The sequence below is a fragment of the Mesocricetus auratus genome, unplaced genomic scaffold (genome assembly GCF_017639785.1).
Source record: "Mesocricetus auratus isolate SY011 unplaced genomic scaffold, BCM_Maur_2.0 Super-Scaffold_100014, whole genome shotgun sequence".
NCBI lineage: Eukaryota > Metazoa > Chordata > Mammalia > Rodentia > Cricetidae > Mesocricetus > Mesocricetus auratus.
In genome coordinates, this window is record NW_024429197.1 from 9,027,701 (window position 1) to 9,046,007 (window position 18,307).

At 49.0% G+C, this 18,307-nt stretch overlaps 1 protein-coding gene across 2 annotated transcripts in view; it reads right to left on the reverse strand.

Moving 5' to 3' along the window:
• Window positions 1–16,918, reverse strand: part of Pafah2 (platelet activating factor acetylhydrolase 2) — a 31,607-nt gene extending 14,689 nt beyond the window's left edge. Inside the window, exons 1-6 of one of the 2 annotated variants that reach the window (XM_040756382.1) lie at window positions 16,843–16,918; window positions 11,105–11,239; window positions 9,915–10,068; window positions 9,106–9,202; window positions 2,998–3,066; window positions 2,005–2,143 (exon numbers count right to left, since the gene is read on the reverse strand). In XM_040756382.1, the coding sequence (XP_040612316.1) occupies window positions 2,005–2,143; window positions 2,998–3,066; window positions 9,106–9,202; window positions 9,915–10,068; window positions 11,105–11,194 (549 nt within the window). In that variant the 5' untranslated portion in view covers window positions 11,195–11,239; window positions 16,843–16,918. Of the gene's footprint in view, window positions 1–2,004; window positions 2,144–2,997; window positions 3,067–9,105; window positions 9,203–9,914; window positions 10,069–11,104; window positions 11,240–16,475; window positions 16,636–16,842 lie in introns of those variants that run through there. The other variant, XM_005079585.4, reaches the window with a different exon arrangement.
• Window positions 16,919–18,307: the final 1,389 nt, after the last annotated feature.

The following is an 18,307-nucleotide window of genomic DNA, read 5'->3' on the forward strand; positions in this document are numbered from 1 at the left end:
CTGAACCCAACAGGAGGGGACGCCGGCCCACTGCATCTCAGCAAACACCGCAGGTCCCCCCTTGCAGGCCTCACAGGTACATCTGACAACACAGAGAGTGGGCCCGCTTGCCTCCCCACAGGGCCATCGGGATGGTCATACGAGCTGATGCACGTGAGAACATTTTGCCAACAGAAGGAACTGCCAGAGTTCTTATTCTCAAACCCATGAGGCAGCACAGGCTGCCGCCCCTTCTCCCCTTAACCTTGCTTTTTAAGGACTGCCCCCGCCCTGCCCCACCCCACCCTGATCTCAACAACCAAAGAATGGATTTTTGGTGAGAATTTTTCTTTTGTCTCTTCTCTGTAGGCTAAGAATCCTTTACCAGGAATTTTCAAACTGGGATGGAGGACTAGGGGACAACACCCAGAGCCTCGTCCCCTGCTGTTGGTTATCAGCAGTTAGAGCTGGCAAGAGCTCAGAAAGTCAGCCTGCAGACGGGAGTCATATAGAGACAGGGATGCAGACAGGGATGCTCTGGTCCCCTGCCCAGAGTCATACAGAGACAGGGATGCAGACAGGGATGCAGACAGGGATGCTCTGGTCCCCTGCCCAGAGTCATACAGAGACAGGGATGCAGACAGGGATGCTCTGGTCCCCTGCCCAGAGTCATACAGAGACAGGGATGCAGACAGGGATGCTCTGGTCCCCTGCCCAGAGGTCTCATTCTCCCTACCTCCTACCCACATGAGTCAATCAGCTCCCTTGCTACCTAGGCAGGCTTAAGCTGGACTCTGTCACCTTCAAGAGCCCTGTGATTTATGCCTTATTTATTCCCATGGATGTGGTGAGCTCAGACCCACTATGCCAAGACTTTTGAGAGAGGAAGTTGATTAAAAGTCTTGTTTGTGGTTGACTGAAGGTCCATGTTAATTGGCTCGTCTCCATGGGGTGCAACTGGAAGATGGAGTCTTTAGAAGGTGGGGCCCCGTGGGAGGTCTTTAAGTCATTGAAGATCTGCCCTGAAGAGGGACTATGGGATGCCAATACCCCACTCCCCCTCCCCTGCCATCTGGGACCCTCACCAGGGGCTGAGGCAATAGGTCCACCTGACCTTGGGCTGCCATCTCCAGAACTCATAACTAAAAAACGCTGCTCTGGTAAGATAATTACTTCAGTTATTTGCCAGAGAGACAGAAAGATGACCAGAACCAGGATGTGCTGCAGAACCAGCCTGCCTCCATCTTAGACTTAAAAGCCACCTAATAGTAAAGACAAACTAGGTTTATTCCTGTTATGATCAAACGTGTTTCTCAAGGATTGGGCTATGCCCACCTGTAACCTTCACTGCAAATGGTTCAGTACTGCATGTTCCAGGAAATGGCAGTCATGTCTTCACTTCAAAAAGTTGTTTATAACCATTTTTGCAACCCTACCTTTGCTTCAAAAGGTTGCATGACAACTTGTGACTACTTTGTTATGACCATGACACCTTGTTATGCTCATCTTGCAACCATGTCTTTGTTTCAGAAGGGACCAACTTCTGTTCCTGTAACCCTGACTATTTTGCCTGCCAAATCCCCCATTTAGAAATCCCCACCCAGGAGCTACAAAAGCTTTGTCTTGCCAGGCGTTGGTGGCGCATGCCTTTAATCCCAGCACTTGGGAGGCAGAGGCAGGCGGATCTCTGTGAGTTCAAAGACAGCCTGGTCTACAGAACAAGTTCCAAGACAGGCTCAAAACAATATAGAGAAACCCTTTCTGGGGGGCGGGGAGCCTTGTCTTCCTCATATACACGGCTAACCTCTTGAACTCTGCCTTAGGAGGCAGTCCATGTACTAGAATAAAAAAGCTTGCTTTAATTAATGGCTTGCTTTAATGCGGCCATGATGATTTGGGTCGGTGATCTTTCTCCTCCTATCTTTGGGATTAACAATGCCAGTGGGCACAAACCTCCCTCGTCATTCTGACCATGGTACTATGACTATGCCAACCTGGGGATTCATGGTACTATGACAAGCCTACCTGGGGATTCCTAATGGGGAATTCCTTCTCCCCTTCCTTGATTCGACGGAAGGGGATCCATTCCTCCTCCAGGGATTCAGTGGGCTGGCTCTCTGGTGGGGTCTGCTTGCAGAAGTAGGTGGTCGAAGCTGACTGGTCCCTGAACCACAGATGCATTCAGAAAGAAAGCAAGAAGACAATGGTGATCTTATTTCTGCCTTTACCCTCGCCCCCCTTCCAACCATGACACATGGGCTCTCTGCTTGGCTGGCAGGTAAGGAGATCGGGGGCATGCAAAGGAGAGCAGAGAAAACATGGGCTGAGGACAGGCCTGGGTTTGAGCCCAGAGTCAGCTGTGTTGTTCAGCCAGCTATTGAACATCTTTGAACCTTAGTGTTCTACCCTTTTAAATGGGTATAATAACTGCTTTGCACGGTTATTGGGGAGAGAGATACAGTTCAGTGACAAAATGTTGCCCATGTGTGTGGGCCTGATGCCCATGTGTGTAGGTCTGATGCCCATGTGTGTAGGCCTGATGCCCATGTGTGTAGGTCTGATGCCCATGTGTGTAGGTCTGATGCCCATGTGTATGGGTCTGATGCCCATGTGTGTAGGTCTGATGCCCATGTGTGTGGGCCTGATGCCCATGTGTGTAGGCCTGATGCCCATGTGTGTAGGTCTGATGCCCATGTGTGTGGGTCTGATGCCCATGTGTGTAGGTCTGATGCCCATGTGTGTGGGTCTGATGCCCATGTGTGTAGGTCTGATGCCCATGTGTGTGGGTCTGATGCCCATGTATGTAGGTCTGATGCCCATGTGTGTGGGTCTGATGCCATATGTGTGAGTCTGATACCCATGTGTGTAGGTCTGATGCACATGTGTGTAGGTCTGATGCCCATGTGTGTGGGCCTGATGCCCCAGCACAGAAACTATACTAAAAAGAAGCAATGCATTGACGGGGACTCGCCTGTACAGGAACCCAACTGACTGCAGTTCACCAGACTGTCCTCTCACCTGTGCTCCAGGACAGCAACTACAAAGCCACGGGAGGCCAGCTCCATGCTGAAGGCCGAGTACAACGCCCTGGAGAGTCACGGGGAGGAGACATCAAACACACGGCCAGCTTCACCCACACCCCGATAGTGGCCACCTCAAAATTCTGCCTAGGCAGGTATCACAGGTAGTCCTCCTCCAAGTGCTTTCCCAACATAGTGCAGCCCTCATCCCAGGGCTCTGGGGTGCTCCAGGGTGTGTTTGCAAGTCAATCTTTAGTCTGAGATGCCTTTCCACCCCACTGAATCTGCTTACCCCAGCCCCAGCTAGATTCTGACTACACTAATGTAGTGTGTGTGAGTGTGTGTGTGTACATGTTCATACGTGTTAACATGTGTGTACACATCTATATGTCTGCATGTGGAGACCACGTTGCTAGGTATCTTTTTCAACCACTTTCTACCTTCTTCTCTATTATTATTATTATTAATTTTCAGGCAGGGTTTCTCACTGAACCTAGAATACATCAATTCTGTGAGACTAGTTGGCCAGAGAGTTCCAGGAAGCCTTCTGGCTCATCCGCTCCTGACCTGGAATCACAGGTGTGTGTAGCCATGACCAGATTTGACACAGGTTTTGGCAATCAAACTCAAGTCAATTTCATGCTTGTACAGCAAGTACTTAACCCACCGAGCAGGGTCTCACTAATAATCAGGCTGGCCTGGAACTCTCCATGTATATAGTCCAGGCTGGCCTTGAACTCACAAAGATCTGTCTGCCTCTGCCTCCTGAATGCTGGGATTAAAAGTATGTGTCACAACGCTCAGCATAAATATTTTTTAAAGCCACACAAGGTGCATGGTGGTGATGGTGCATATATATATATATATATATATATATATATATATATATATATATATATATTTTTTTTTTGGTTTTTACGAGACAGGGTTTCTCTGTATTGTTTTGGAGGCTATCGGTCCAGCCCGGCCTCGAACTCACAGAGATCCGCCTGCCTCTGCCTCCCGAGTGCTGGGATTAAAGGTGTGCGCCACCACCGCCCGGCGATGGTGCATATTTTTAATTCCAGCACTTACGAAGCAGAGGCAGGTGGATCTCAGTGAGTTTGAGGCCAGTTGGTCTACAAAGCAAGTTCCAGAACAGCACAAAGAAACCCTGTCTCAAAAAAGCCAAAAACTAAAACAAAACAAAACAAAAAAACACACAAGGATGGCAAGATGGCTCATCAGGTAAAGGCACTTGTCCACCAGCCTAGCCACCTGAGTCTGATCCCCAGGTGCACATAATAGGTGGAAGGAGAGAACTTACTTCACAAACTTAATTTTACCTTTCACAAATGAGTCCACGAGTACCACATATGACAATAACACACAGAAATCAAAAGTAATTTACAATTTTCAAGTAGTCATATTTTTAAAAAGGGATTCTTGGGGAGGCTGGAGAGCTGGCTCAGCAGTTAAAAGCACTGGCTGATCTTCTGGAGGACCCAGGTTTGACGCCTAGCATCCACACAGTGGTGCACAACCATCTGTAATTCCCGTTACAGGGGATCTGGCACCATCTTCTGGCCTCCACAGGCATTCCATACATTTTTAGTCAGTTGTGGTAGTATATAACTATAATCCCAGAATTTGGAAGGCAGAGGCAGGAATATATCAGGAGTTCAAAGTCATCCTTAGTTACATCCTCAGTAAATCTAGCTGTGCTACATGAGTTGCTGTCAAAAAAAGGAAGGAAAGAAGGGAGGCCAGCCAGACGTGCTGTCCTAGCACTTGAGACATAAAGGTGGGATCAGGAGTTCAAGGCTAGCCTTGTCTGTGATCAAGGTCTTGTCTTAAAACAAGTAAGAAACACAGATCTGAAGAGATGGCTCAGCTGCTAAGAGCACTAGCTACTCCAATTGCCTATCACTCCAGTTCCGAGGGATTTGGTGCCCTCTTCTGATCTTGGTGGATACTTACACACAAGTGCATACACACACATGCAGATACACATACCTAGAAAAATATTTTAAATCTTTTTTTAAAGTAAAATAGAATAGATAGGCAGTGTTGGTGCACATCTTAAATCCCAGCACTCAGGAGGCAGAAGCAGGCAGATTTCCGTAAATTCAAAGCCAGCCTGTTTTGCATAGTGAGTTGCAGAACAGCCAGAGCTACACAGAGAAACTGTGCCTCAAAAAACCAAAGCAAAGTAAAAGGAAGCAAATTAACTTTACTGATATATTTTACTTACGCTATAATATCCTATTATACTTTTATGCCTTATTTAACCTATTGTAATCTACATACCCCACTCTAATTTCCAAATATAATGAAAAAAACAGTTTAATGAATGAAATGTCATTGTATTCTTACTCCCATGCAGTCTTTGTACTCTGGTGTTTATTGTACACCTGAAGCATGCCTTAGCCTTAGAGAGCCACATGGAGCCGACAGCTCATGGAGCTAACAGCTCTAACAAATGAGACGTAGTCAGCTGCATGACACAGGAGGGTCTCTTACAGCAGACTGCTCCTTTATGTTGCCAGGGATGCAGATGTAATGACTGGAACAAAAGCAGCCACCACAGGTCACGAGATAACTTTATAATGGAAGCCATACACAGCAGAGCAAGCACGCTTGTGTGACTCTCTGCTATATTCATGGAACGGTGACATCAGCCCTGACTGTCTCTCTCTCTGGTTCCCCTCACCTGTTTCTTTTATGTTTTGATAAGGGTTTTTGTTTGTTTGTTTTGTTTTTTGAGTCAGGGGTTCTCTGTGTAGCTTTGGAGGCTGTCCTGGTACTTGCTCTGTAGACCAGGCTGGCCTCGAACTCACAGAGATCCGCCTGTCTCTGCCTCCGAAGCACTGGAATGAAAGGGGTGCACCACCCTGCCGGGATTTGAAGAGGGGTTTTATGTAGTCCAGGCTGGTCTCAAACTCACTAGTCTGTAGGACTTGAACTCCTGATCCTCCTGCTTCTAGCTTCTAAGTGCTAGGGTTAGCAGCAGGTGCCCCGTGCCTGCCCGTTTAGCTTGTTATAACAGAGAGAAATAAAGAAGTTTTACTTGTGGGTGGGTGTTTTCTTCTTTTGCAGCCCATGTCATGGTTTACACTCACGATGCTCTCAGCCTCTCAGGGCCTTTGAGTATAGACAAGCATGCACCCAACTCGAGCCCAGGGAGGGAAGGAATTTGATCATGTGTTAGTCACTCATGTTTGGTGGTATCTGTTAAATATATCTCTATAACTGAGGGAGAGTCAGGTTCTAAGGTTTCCTTTCGTGTCTCCCAGATTTCCAGAGAGGCAGTGAACCGGATGACTGACTTCTGATCCCTTCCCCGTGTGTACTGTGTAAGGCAGACAAGTTGCAGCTCGCTGTTCTGGGGTCAGCCATGCCTATCTGCCTACTTCAGAGGGCTGTGTAGGGACCGCGGGGAACAGTGGCATTCCAGAAGCCAGTTAGGTAGCATTTACGTGCACATGCTCTTCCATGGGGTGGGAAGCCACCCATTAGTGAACAAGGGAAGAGTTTCAAGGTGAAATTAACCAGAGAAGCTAAAAGGGAAACTGTCCTTTGACCCCATCGCCCTCTTTGTCTTGGAGTTTCACTCATGGTTAATGATGGACATTTCTACTGGCTCACTCTGGTCTACTGAGGAATGGCATCCCAAGAGAGCTTCCTAGTCAAAGGACCACCTCCAGATCATGTGCTCACTGCTCTCTCCAGCATAGCTACAGGTGGGGAGGGCACACACACACACACACACACACACACACACACACACACACACACACACACACACACACACACCTTCTCTGAAGGCTGGGACTCTTCTACTTACAGTAGGCTTGCTCTCTGTTTACTACAAAAGAAACCAGCACAGAAAACCACACACTTTGCCTTCCCCAGCCTTATCACCATACCTACTCTCCACTTCCGGCCAACTGCTAGTTACGTTTGCCTGTACACCAACTCCTCTAGTGTGAGTGGCTTCCTGAATGTGTGCGTCCCGATTTCCCACTTTCCTTTTGTGCCAGGGGCTGCATCCAACAGGTGCTTAAGAGAGGTTGGTGAATGAATGGGAATCCAGCAAAACAGCCCTGTGTTCCTTTGTGAATGAGTATTTGCTGGGAAACTATGACTTCCAGACACTGTCTTACGAGCTGGGGGCATGGTGTCTGTCTTCACAGAGACTACAGTCTAGCAAGGAAGATAGACACTAGAACATAATGACACAAGTGATAAATGCAGGGTGGGGCTGTCTCAGCAGCGAAGAGACCTGCTCTTGCAGAGGACACAAATTCCCAGCACCCAATCCGGGGGCTCACGACCACCTTTAACTTCAGCTCCAGGGGATCTGATGCTCTTCAGTCTTCCTCAGGTACCTATGCTATGTGCACACACACACACACACACACACACACACACACAACACATGCATGTACTCATGACATACACACACAGACACACACATAATTAAAACTAGAATAAATCATTTTTAAAACATGCCACAATTATGTTAAGTACTGAGAAATACAAACAGTGCTTGAAAACTCAGCCTCATAAGAGAGTCAGGATGGTACCCTCAGAAAGGGACACACAAGCCAGGTGTGCAGTGCACACCTCTAATCTCAATACTTGAAAATTTAAAAATAGAATTGAGTTCAAAAAGCTACTAAAATGTTTCATTTAAGACCTGGAGAGATGGCTCGGTGGTTAAGATCACTCACTGTCTGTTCTTCCAGAGAACCCATGTTTGATTCCCAGCACCCACATGGTGACTCACAACCATTTGCATCTCCAGTACCAGAGAATCTGACACTCTCTTTTAAAAAGGAAGGAAGGAAGGAAGGAAGGAAGGAAGGAAGGAAGGAAGGAAGGAAAGAAGGAAGGAAAGGCTTCATTTAGAAGAACATTCATGCGCTCAACAAATATTTATTGAGACCTCAATCTGCCAGGCACTCTTTAAGGTACTGGACTAGCAAGGTCGGATTTGGGCTTCTTTTCTCTTGAGACAGGGTATCACCACACAGCACACACTGATGTGTAAATGTCAAGTTAGTCTCTTTTTGGATTGGGTTGGATTAGAATGTTGGAGTTTTAAAGACTGGCCCTTGAGGTGGATGGAGAGATGGCTCAATGGTTAGCGTACTGGCTGCTCTCATAGAAGACTGATTTCTATTCCCAGCACCCACATCAGGTACCTCATAGTTGTCTGTAACTTCAGCTCCACCAGACCTGACACCCTTGGCCTCCGTGAGCACCTGCACTCACATGCACATACCCACATGCTGACATATAATCTACACACATAATTAAAAATAATAAAAAAAAATTTTAAAGTCAGATGTCTGGGTTGCTAATTTGAGCACACACACACACACACACAGTGTTAAATGGATCTTGGCTTGGGATTAAGACAGAATTTCTAATTTCTGAAATGGCCCTAAGCATACTTCTGCCATTTTGTACTATGGATTTATAAAAAGTGGCATTCTCAGCATCAATGATTATAAAACCAAAACTCAATCAATTGTGAAAAACCCTGAAGATACTCTAGGTCTTATGGTATCCAATATTCAGCCTGAAGTCCATCCTTTATACAAAAATGAACAAGTTCATCCATCTCATTAGTATGCAAATTAGCTTCTGCTTTTAATGAGTGGTAAAATGATATGCACACCAAATCATTATTTTAAAATCAATGTCTTTATGATTTCTTACCAGCAAACGCTTGACCTGTATTCCTATTTTATTTTATTTTTTTATTATTTTTTTATTTTTTGGTTTTTCGAGACAGGGTTTCTCTGTGGCTTTGGAGGCTGTCCTGGAATTCGCTCTGTAGACCAGGCTGGCCTCGAACTCACAGAGATCCGCCTGCCTCTGCCTCCCGAGTGCTGGGATTAAAGGCGTGTGCCACCAACGTCCGGCTCTGTATTCCTATTTTATATATTTTAATAGTGGTCTAGGGAAGGCAGGCCAGTGCTATGCCAAGGGCCAGATGGGGAGTAAGATGGCAGGTAGGTGAGACCTCTGTTATCGGACCCTCTGAGACTATGTTAAGACACAGCAGCTCTCACAACGCAAGGACTATGGCAAGGTCCAGGGACAAAGTGCTTACCTGAAGCCTCCTAGGCCATGGGACAAGATGATCAAGGGGTATCCAGATTCCTTCGTCTTAAAGGGGCCGTTCCAGCTAACAGGCAAGCGACAAGATCCTGGCAGAGACACAGGCTATAGCATCTCTGGCTGCCTGGAACTGCAATCCCAAGGGCAGCCCGGGTAAAGATAGGGATGGGCATTTGTGGTCCTCCCCTCTCCAGAACCACTAGGGGAAACAAAAATCCAAAGAGGCAGTACTGAAGAAATCTGGGGCAGATGATGAGGTGGCAAGGTCAGAGGGGACGCCAGGGGTGGGGTCTTGGGACAGGGGAGGGAGAACAGCCCAAGAGGGCATGCTGTAGGAGTATAGATGCTCGCTGGGAGCCAAGGATGTCTGATACAGCTGCTGGGGTGGCAGTAAACCCTATGGCTGTGGGGCGGCTCGCACTGGCCTAGCCTCTATGAGGCCCTGGGTTTGATCCCCAGTACTAAAAGGGGGGTGATCTATAGAGTGGGCATGCTGGGTTTAGGAATCCCAGCCACACCACATCTGATGTTCCAAATACTGCACTAGAGGCTCTGCCCACACCTAGCACCACAGGTCTACGAAAGCTGGCAGGCGAGCAGGGTAAGTGACTTGCCTAAGTCCCAGTAAATTACAAAGTGTGGATTTGAATTGATGGTCCAAATTCTCACACATTCAATTCTCTCCCATCTCTCCATACCAAGGACTGCACTGGACAAGTTAAAAATTTCTGTGTCTGCCTGGCTTTCTCCTGGGGACATAAATGGGCCACTAGGAAGGTACCTGGGTCAGGCCAGCCTTACCGATACCCAGGTTGAACAGCGACCCGACCCAGCGCTTGTTATATTGCAGGTAGTCAGCCAGGCCCAAGCAGTATTCATAGCGGGGAATCCACAGGGGCTGCTCGCACTTTGCCTCCAATGCTTGGCAGGGGTAGAAGAGTCGGAAGAGGCTCCCCTGGGGAAGAGAAGAGAGTAGCTGCTGGGCCAAGAAGCCTGGGCGTGGTGAGTCAGCAGGAATCTAGGTACCAGCCAGACTGGACACCAACACAGAGAATCAAGGCTTCCTCAAATCTAGAAACAATTTTGTTGTTAGCATATAGAACATACAGCTATGCTCTTCCCTTTGTCAAGCTGCATTTTAGATGACATCCCAGGACAGCACTGCGCCAAAACATCAAGAGAGTTTGTGGGCCCGGGCTTGGTGTGAAAAGGGACTGGATTTGCCCTGAGGTTGAACAGGGTGGCAGCTGTGGGTCACCCAAGCCACTCTTCCAGGCTGCCTCTCAGGAGGCAGAAACATGCTTGGTCCCAAGGGAACAGGAGAATGGTTACCAGCAAGTGGGTATCTCTCACAGGACAGAGGAGAGTCCAACCATCAGGGACAAAATCGTAAGAACCTGCTGGACCATGGTGGCACATTCCCAGAGTCACAGAGATGGGAGGATCAGGGACTTATTTCTGGTCATCCTTGGCTACATCTCCAGCTGGAGGCCAGCCTGAGCCACATGAGAAACCTGCCTCAAAAAAATTTACAAAGGAACAGGAGGAGACAAAGAAAAAGAGAAGCCTAGAAACTGGTAGGGGGTTCAGGACATGGGAAACAGATGGAAGCCGGAGACGAAGACACCACCCTCGCACCAAGGCGTAGCGTCAGGACAGTGTGCACGGCCCCGTGCCTCCTCCCACTCGCCTACACCAAGATGAGCTAGAAAACCTTTCAGGGATCAGATGCCCGACTCCAGACAGGCCTCTGAAGCCGGTGGCACCGCCTCCTTATTGGAGAAAGAACTCAGTTTCTCTGTCATTTGGGAAGATTCTAATATTTTGAAAGAGGAATTTTTAAAAGGCAGGAAGACAGGCCTAAGGGCTGATAATCAAACCCAGTCCAGCCATAACCCAGCTCCCCAGAACTGCACACCTATAGTGGTGAAGTCTCCACACATGGGCAGAAGGCACGTAGTGCGGGGCCGGATGGAGCTTGGGACACCTACCTCAAGACTCTGACCCACCATCGCATCTGTGCAGCCAACAGGGTGGGGTCCAGAGATGGCTGGAAAGCACACAGACTGGCCGGTCCCCATCTCATCACCAGCTGGACCAAAGCCCGGGTGTCCTGAACTTGCTGGCTGGAAGACAGAGCACAGAACAGCCGCTTGCTGGCCCCTTCCTCGCTTGCTTGTCTCTAGGTCATGTGCCAACCCTGTCCACTTCCTGACGTCCTTATCACTCCGGCCTCGCTGACAGCTACTCAATAAACCACACGCACCATTTCCATTTGCTGTTTGCTAGCATGTACAGGCTGGCTTCTTGGTTGTTGGTTTGGGGGTGGTGGGATGGAACCCAGGGGCCTGCCCGTGCTAGAAAATGTTCCAGTCCCACGGACTGAATTCTTCATTTTCTTTTGGTGGGGTGAGGAGATGGTAGTGATGAGCTAGTCTTCGATTCCCTCAAAACCGACAAACGCAAGGTCTGGTGCGTGCGTGCGTGCGTGTTATTAGAATGCTTGCCCAGCATCCAAGAAGCCCTGGGTTCAATTCCTAGCACCACATAACCCGGTGTGGTGATAAACATGTATAACCACAGCTCTCGGGAGGTGGTGGCTGGAGGGTTAGTTCAGCGGCTTCCCTCAGCTACACAGAGAGTTCAAAGGCAGCCTGGGATGCATGAGGCCCTGCCTCAGGATTAACACATGCTAACCCTGCACCTACGGTGTCATCCAGCTGTGGTGATCACAGCCCAGATGTTGTTCTGTGGCTAATAGCACCCACTGAGACCTAGTGCTTCCTAGTGCTCCCACTGTTAGCGCTGTACTAAGCCCCTTACAGGCACGCTCCATCTAAGCTCTCAGCAGCTCTCCGAGGAAGGGGGTACCAGGACCAATTTTACAGATGGGTGAACCAAGGCAGAGAGAGTTACCCTAGCTATGGGGGTATCTAAATTTAGATTCCTATTCCTATTCCTTATAGCCAAAATAACGGCACGGGAAGGGTCCTGGGCCCACATGGTTTGTTTTGGCATATTCTGATTCCTCCTCTTGGGGGATCAGTGTGCAAGTCAAAGCATGCCTGGGCCAGAAGAGACCTCAGAGGTGGATGCCACCAAGGCTCCCTGCAACCTCCCCTCGCCCCACCTCTACACACACATGCGCATTACTGAAAAAGTCAAGGTCCTGAGACTCAGTGAGCTGCTCAAGGTCACAGCACAACTGTTTCTACACACAGACCGCCTGCCTGCCAATCATCCAGAAGAAAACCCCACAGAGCCCCCAAAAGTCACTCATTAAATAACGTTGGAAGGTGAGATTTTCTTCCTACTATTCATTTTTCCCTTTTGTTTTTCCAGTGCAAACTTGAAGATACCCACTATTACAAAGAGGAGGGGGAGGAAGCTGAGATCGGCTGTAGGCAGCGACTACTCAGCCAGAGGGAAGGAGGAGGAGTCTCCGAAGGCTCTCCCCGCTCCCCCCACCTACCCATGCCCCCCCATGGCTGAGGGCACCCGCTGGAGATCTGAGGCTGCAGCTGCAGGACACACGTGGGTCACATGCTGGTGAAGCAGATGCAGACCCTGTCACAGAGGAGAGATAAAATGCCACTGGGGTTCTGAGGAGAGAGTGTGTCTCCTGAGCATGGGAGCAGAGAGCAAGGGAAGGCAGGGAAAAAAAGAAAGGGTCAGGAAAGGGCCTGTGAGACAGACACAGGGGCAGCCAGTGCTGGCTGTGAGGGAGAAAGGGCTGTGTGTGTACAAAGGGCTGTGTGTGTACAAAGGGCTGTGAGGGAGAAAGGGCTGTGTGTGTACAAAGAGCTGTGTGTGTACACACCCCTGTGCATTTGTGTCGTCGTGCACGAGTTGGGTCCATGTGCTTCCCCTTCCCTCCTCGTTGTTTGAGGCAGCTAGAACTTGACCGCACAACCCTCCCACCCCCCCACACTCCCTCACCCCCCCACCCGCCCCCGAGCTACCCCACTGCCTCTCATTTCACCATCACTGAGATTACAGCATACCATCAAGTCAGGCTTGGTTGTTTTTTTGTAATTTTTAAAGTCACCTTTATTTACTTAATGTGTGGGAGTGCATGTGTGACAGTGTGCTTGTGGATGTCAGAGGACAGCTTGAGAGAGCCACTTCTCTCCTACCTTGAGGAGAGATCAAACTCAGTCATGTTTAGCAGCAAGCGTCTCTCTCCACCTCGCTGGCCTCTGGCTTCTCCTTTTTTTAATGGCAGGGTCTCTCTACGTAGCCCAGACTGTCCTGAAACTTGCTATGTACACAGGCTAGCCTTGAACTCAGAGATCCATCTGCCTCTGTCTCTAAAGCCGTGTGCCACCACACACAGGTTTTCCCTAAGGATCTGAACTCAGGTCCTCATATCTGTGAGACAAGCACCTTAGCAACTAAGCCGTCCCCAAGCCTGACACTCAGCTCCTTTGCAATCTAGCATGGGCACTTTATCCTGATCTCTCCAAGCCTCATTCTGCATCTGCATAAGGGGATTTGTAACAGTCTTTGGTTGCTATGGAGATAAATGAAATCCTGCAATTAAAACATATTGCATAGTACCTGGCATGAGCGAGTATCTAGCCATATTCATTGACTACAAGAAAGGCAGAAACAATAGAATTTGGCAACTGTGTAGATTTGGGAACCAGAGGAGAAAGGGAGGGGCAAAGGTGAGGCAGGATTGAGGAATGGATGGCCAGGATTTTGTGGAAGGGGATTTTTGTCTCATCTGAGATCAGTCCTTGGGTGGGGCACCATGGAGGTGGGGGTATACAGAACCCTGGTGATCTTGGCAGGCTTCTGAGAGGGCCCATCAGCTAATTCTGCTTGGAAATTAATAAAAACCAAACAAAACAACTGGCCAGGCTGAGGCTAACCTGAAAACAGCCTGACTTGCCAGGCTCACGCTGACTGATGCCCAAGGACAAGAGAGGAGATAAAAGTCAATCTTACTTGCAAATTACAATGAGACATCAGTCTTATTTCTCATAAATGGCACGGGTCAGGAGTGTTCCATTATTCACCTTGGCTCCACAATTCATGGCAGTGCCTGCCTGGAATATCTCCATCAACCAGGCCCAGTGAGACTGCCTACTCCCCCGGGACAAGCACCTAGACTCCCACCTTCCTTCCTCCCAGCTCTGAGCATGTCCCCTGCCTCACCTCCTCAAACAGGCTGCGAGGTGCAGTGCCTAGGCCGGCAGTATCAGTTTCGGTGACTGGCTCCCCATGTAGTCCATGTGAAATCTGAGTTTCTGAACCTACCACCCAGTCTCCCTGCAATCCCTAACACTGTATTTCCTCCATTTGCAGTGGTTTTTGTGTGTCTGTCTGTCTTCTGGGGCCTAGAGCCCTTCAAACGCCAGGCAAGCACTTTGCAGGCTACACTCCCAGCTCCACGCTGGTGGTTTTAAGTCCTCCCTGTGTGTGGTCAGAAGGGTTTGAGGCCCCTGAGGGAGGCCCTTTTCTTTCATTCAAACACGCAGGGTCACACGCGTGTAACAAACACGGAATGCACCCTATGGACTCTCCTATCATCTCATTGGGCAAACCGCCATGGCCACCCAGAAACACATGGGGCAGTGGAGGCAGGGTGGCTCAGCAGGCAAAGGAGCTTGCCTCCAAGTCTGACGTTCAGGGTTCAGTTCCCAGAAGGTACACCGTGAAAGGAGAAGAAATCCACCCCTGCCTGCCACTGCCCTCTGACCTCCACACATTCACCACGGGTATCCCTACATCCAGCTCAATTAGCTTTTAATCTGTCGTGATTATTTAAAAAATCTCTATGCTATAGAGGGAAAAGAAAACTTCTGGTGACTCTGAATTCCATCTCCACTACTTACCAGCTGGCTGAGACCTATCTGTCTGTCTGTCTGTCTATCTATTTATATTAAATATATTATGTATATTTAAACACACACATATATACATATAACATTTACTTATCTATTGGAGGGGTGCCATGGCACCCCATGTGGAAGTCAGAGGGCAACCTGCAGGAGCTGGTTCTCTTCAACCACCAAGTGGGCTCCTGGGATAGCATTCAGGTCGCCGGGCATGACAGTGCCTTTACCCACTGTGCAATCCAGCCAGCCACAGCTGTGAAACCTTCAACAAACGCCTTAAACTCTAACCCTGTTATCAGCCACTCATGGGGTCAAAGATTATGTGTGTAAAGTGTCCGGCACATTGAAGACACTGTGGCTTCCAGAGGCAGCTGTAACTATTTTAACTAACTATATGACTGCTCCACGTCTAGCTTCCGTCCATGTGAAACAGGATCACTTCACAAAAGAAGTTTAAAGGAGAAAATTGATTCTGCCTAAGGCCTGGTACATTGTAATTACTCCTAAAACATCAGCAACTAATCGGAAAAATGTGGTGGCTCGCTTTCAAAATACCCAGCTGAAGTTTTCCATTTTTCCTGGCATAGATTCCTTTGGCAAAATGAATTCTCTCTCAGGCTTTTCAAGCCCGAGACACACCTACCTAAGTGCACTAAGGAGGCCCAGAAGAGCCCAAAGGGAAAGGAAGACGCTTCCCTTGCAGCGCTGACCCCCTGGAGTCCTGCTTCTAGCGGGCGGCTCTGCCCCTCTGCCTGCCCTGTGAACTTTTCATCACCGGCTATTTCAGGCCAGAGTCCAAGATAAGCACCCCTCTTGGGCTTGCTTTCAGACAAAGCTCTCCGGAGGCTATGGGCTCGGGGCCTGACTGATCTTTGGTCTCTGGAGGAAGTGAAGAAATAACCCGGTCTTAGATGATGAAGACATCAAGAGCTCAAGGGACCGGATTGAGCAACGAGGCGGCAAAGCTAGAAAAGCTGCCCTGATAAGAATGTCCTAGGGCACCAACGCATGGCACAAAGGGAGCCTCTGTTGCTTGTGGAGGCCTCGCAGTTTACAAAGCGCTTTCATACACTGTAATACAGAAGAAGAAAGCGAATCCCAGAGAGCCTGTGCGATTTGCCCAAGGTCGCGGGGAGGGAGGCGGAGTTCTTTGCTGCACTTCAAGTTCACAACACTGGGAGGAAGAAATTGGCAGTCTTCTTCCACCAACAGGACAAAGAATTGCGGAGCGCAGCGTGGAGGACAGAAAGCAGCAGGGGCTGAGGGACGTGGGGCTGGGGTGCGGGTCAGGGAGGGGATCTCGGGGCGTGGGAGTGACAGTTCGTGGTGACCCTGGGAGGGCTTAGGTGCGGGGCGGATTCTGACGGGACTTGTCTGAATGGGAAACACAGACAAAGAAGAGCATAGATTAGCGGGCAGATTCTGAGATTGAGAGACTGGAAGGCCCCACGCTGGGACATGAAAAGGTCTCTAGATAGCTCAGTTGAGAACTGCAGCTTTCGTCAATTAAACTTACCCAGTCACGCTGATCACTCAGAAGCAATCTCAGAAAGATCGCTCGACGGAAACCCGACACCGCCCAGGAGCCCGTGGCCCTCTGGGAGTAGTAGTTCCTTTCATTTAACATGGGAGCTTAAACCTATGATCTGCCCCTAGGTGTTAAACTACAAGTCCCTGGGCGACCGCGAGAGACGGCGCCTTGACATCCCAGGACTGTAATTCCCAGAATTTCTGACTACACCCTTGGATGCGTGCACCAGCCAAGACCTGGGATGCGGTGAGATTGCTCCCCCTGGTGGTTTGAGGAGCAGCAGCCGCGGTGACACGGCTCTAGCGGAAGGTTATAATACTGGAAAGTAACCCTCCGCCTCACTGGTCCTCACCCTGCTTCACTTTGTTCTCAGGAAGATGTGGAGATGGGAGGTTGTTTTCCGTTCTTATAGATGTTGTTTCCTGTAAAAATATGAGACTGATTGTTTAAGTTGACGTCACATCTCTTGCGGTCCAGGGCCCCTGTTGACACCTGGAATTTTCCATTGTTCTCAAGGGACTCACTTAGCTGAGAACAGGGAGGAACCCGAGAGATCTGGGGATCCACATCTCAACCCCTCTTCCTCTATTCACCTCCATTTGAGTGCCCTGTGCTGGGTTTTTGGAGACACACACTGATGAACGAGGGTCCAAAAATTCACTATCCAGCAGAATTCAGACAGGGGTAGGAGAGCCACGGGGAGTATGGGAGCCTTAAAAAGCACTCGCCCAAGCTAGGGGGAAGGGAACTGTGTCTCAAGATGCTTACAGGATGAGGACAAAAGGAAGGACTTAGTACAGGGAGTGTGCAGATTTCAGAAGAGACAACGTTGAGTTCAATCTTACAGAGCCAGGATGTGAGGGCTGGAATAGAAGGTCCAATGTCATTAAAGACTGGATCTTCCATGAGCTTAAAAACCATGGGTGTTTGGGTACATGTCTATAACCCCAGTATTTAGGACACAGAGGTCAGGCCTAGACCATATAGTGAGACTGTCAAAATCCCACCACCACCACACACACAACTAAAAATACTCAACAGTTCTTTACAACCTACTAGATGAGGTCCCAGTTTCTTACCCTGGCATTTAAGTGCTCTCTGAGTCCACCAGTGTGTTTTCATTCAGTCCCTCTACCTGCCCGGCCGCAGCTACATCCAGTGAATACCCCAGCAGCCTAAGGACGCCTTGAGTTCTCTTGCTCCCTCCACTCTTTAGCTTGACCAGACATTCTGGTATCCTGAAGTGCTCTGCCCCGCCTGGTGGGCCCTCTGCTCTGGTCCTGCTTCTAAGGCTCACTCTCCAAGACACTTTCATGACTCCCATGGTCCCAACGGACCTCTGCCTCTCCTCAGGCAGCGGAACATCGACAGACTTCTTGCTGGGGGGCTTACTTCCACCTTATAGCATCAACAAAGATGAAGGTCTTTTTTGTTGGTTGGTTTGTTTTGAATTGTTTTTCAAGACTGTAGTCCTGGTTGTCCTGGAACTCACTCTGTAGACCAGGCAGGCCTTGAACTCAGAGATCTGTGTAGTGAAAATTCTAACTGGTTCCAATCGTAAAAACCCAGAATCAGATATAGGGGTAAATGTTGAAAGATCAGAGAAGCAGAATATCCAGCCACCAGTTCTTACCTCTACTTAATCCTCAGACCAAAGGGGCGATCCTGACTCTGCAAAACCTCATGCATTCTCTCCTCCCTGTTTAGTACCCTCTCTCTGCCCAGTCACATCCCTTCCTGTCTTCACCTTCCTTGGGCCTGGAATTAAAGTTGTGTGACTCCCAGGTACTGGGATTAAAGGTGTGAGCCACCACCAC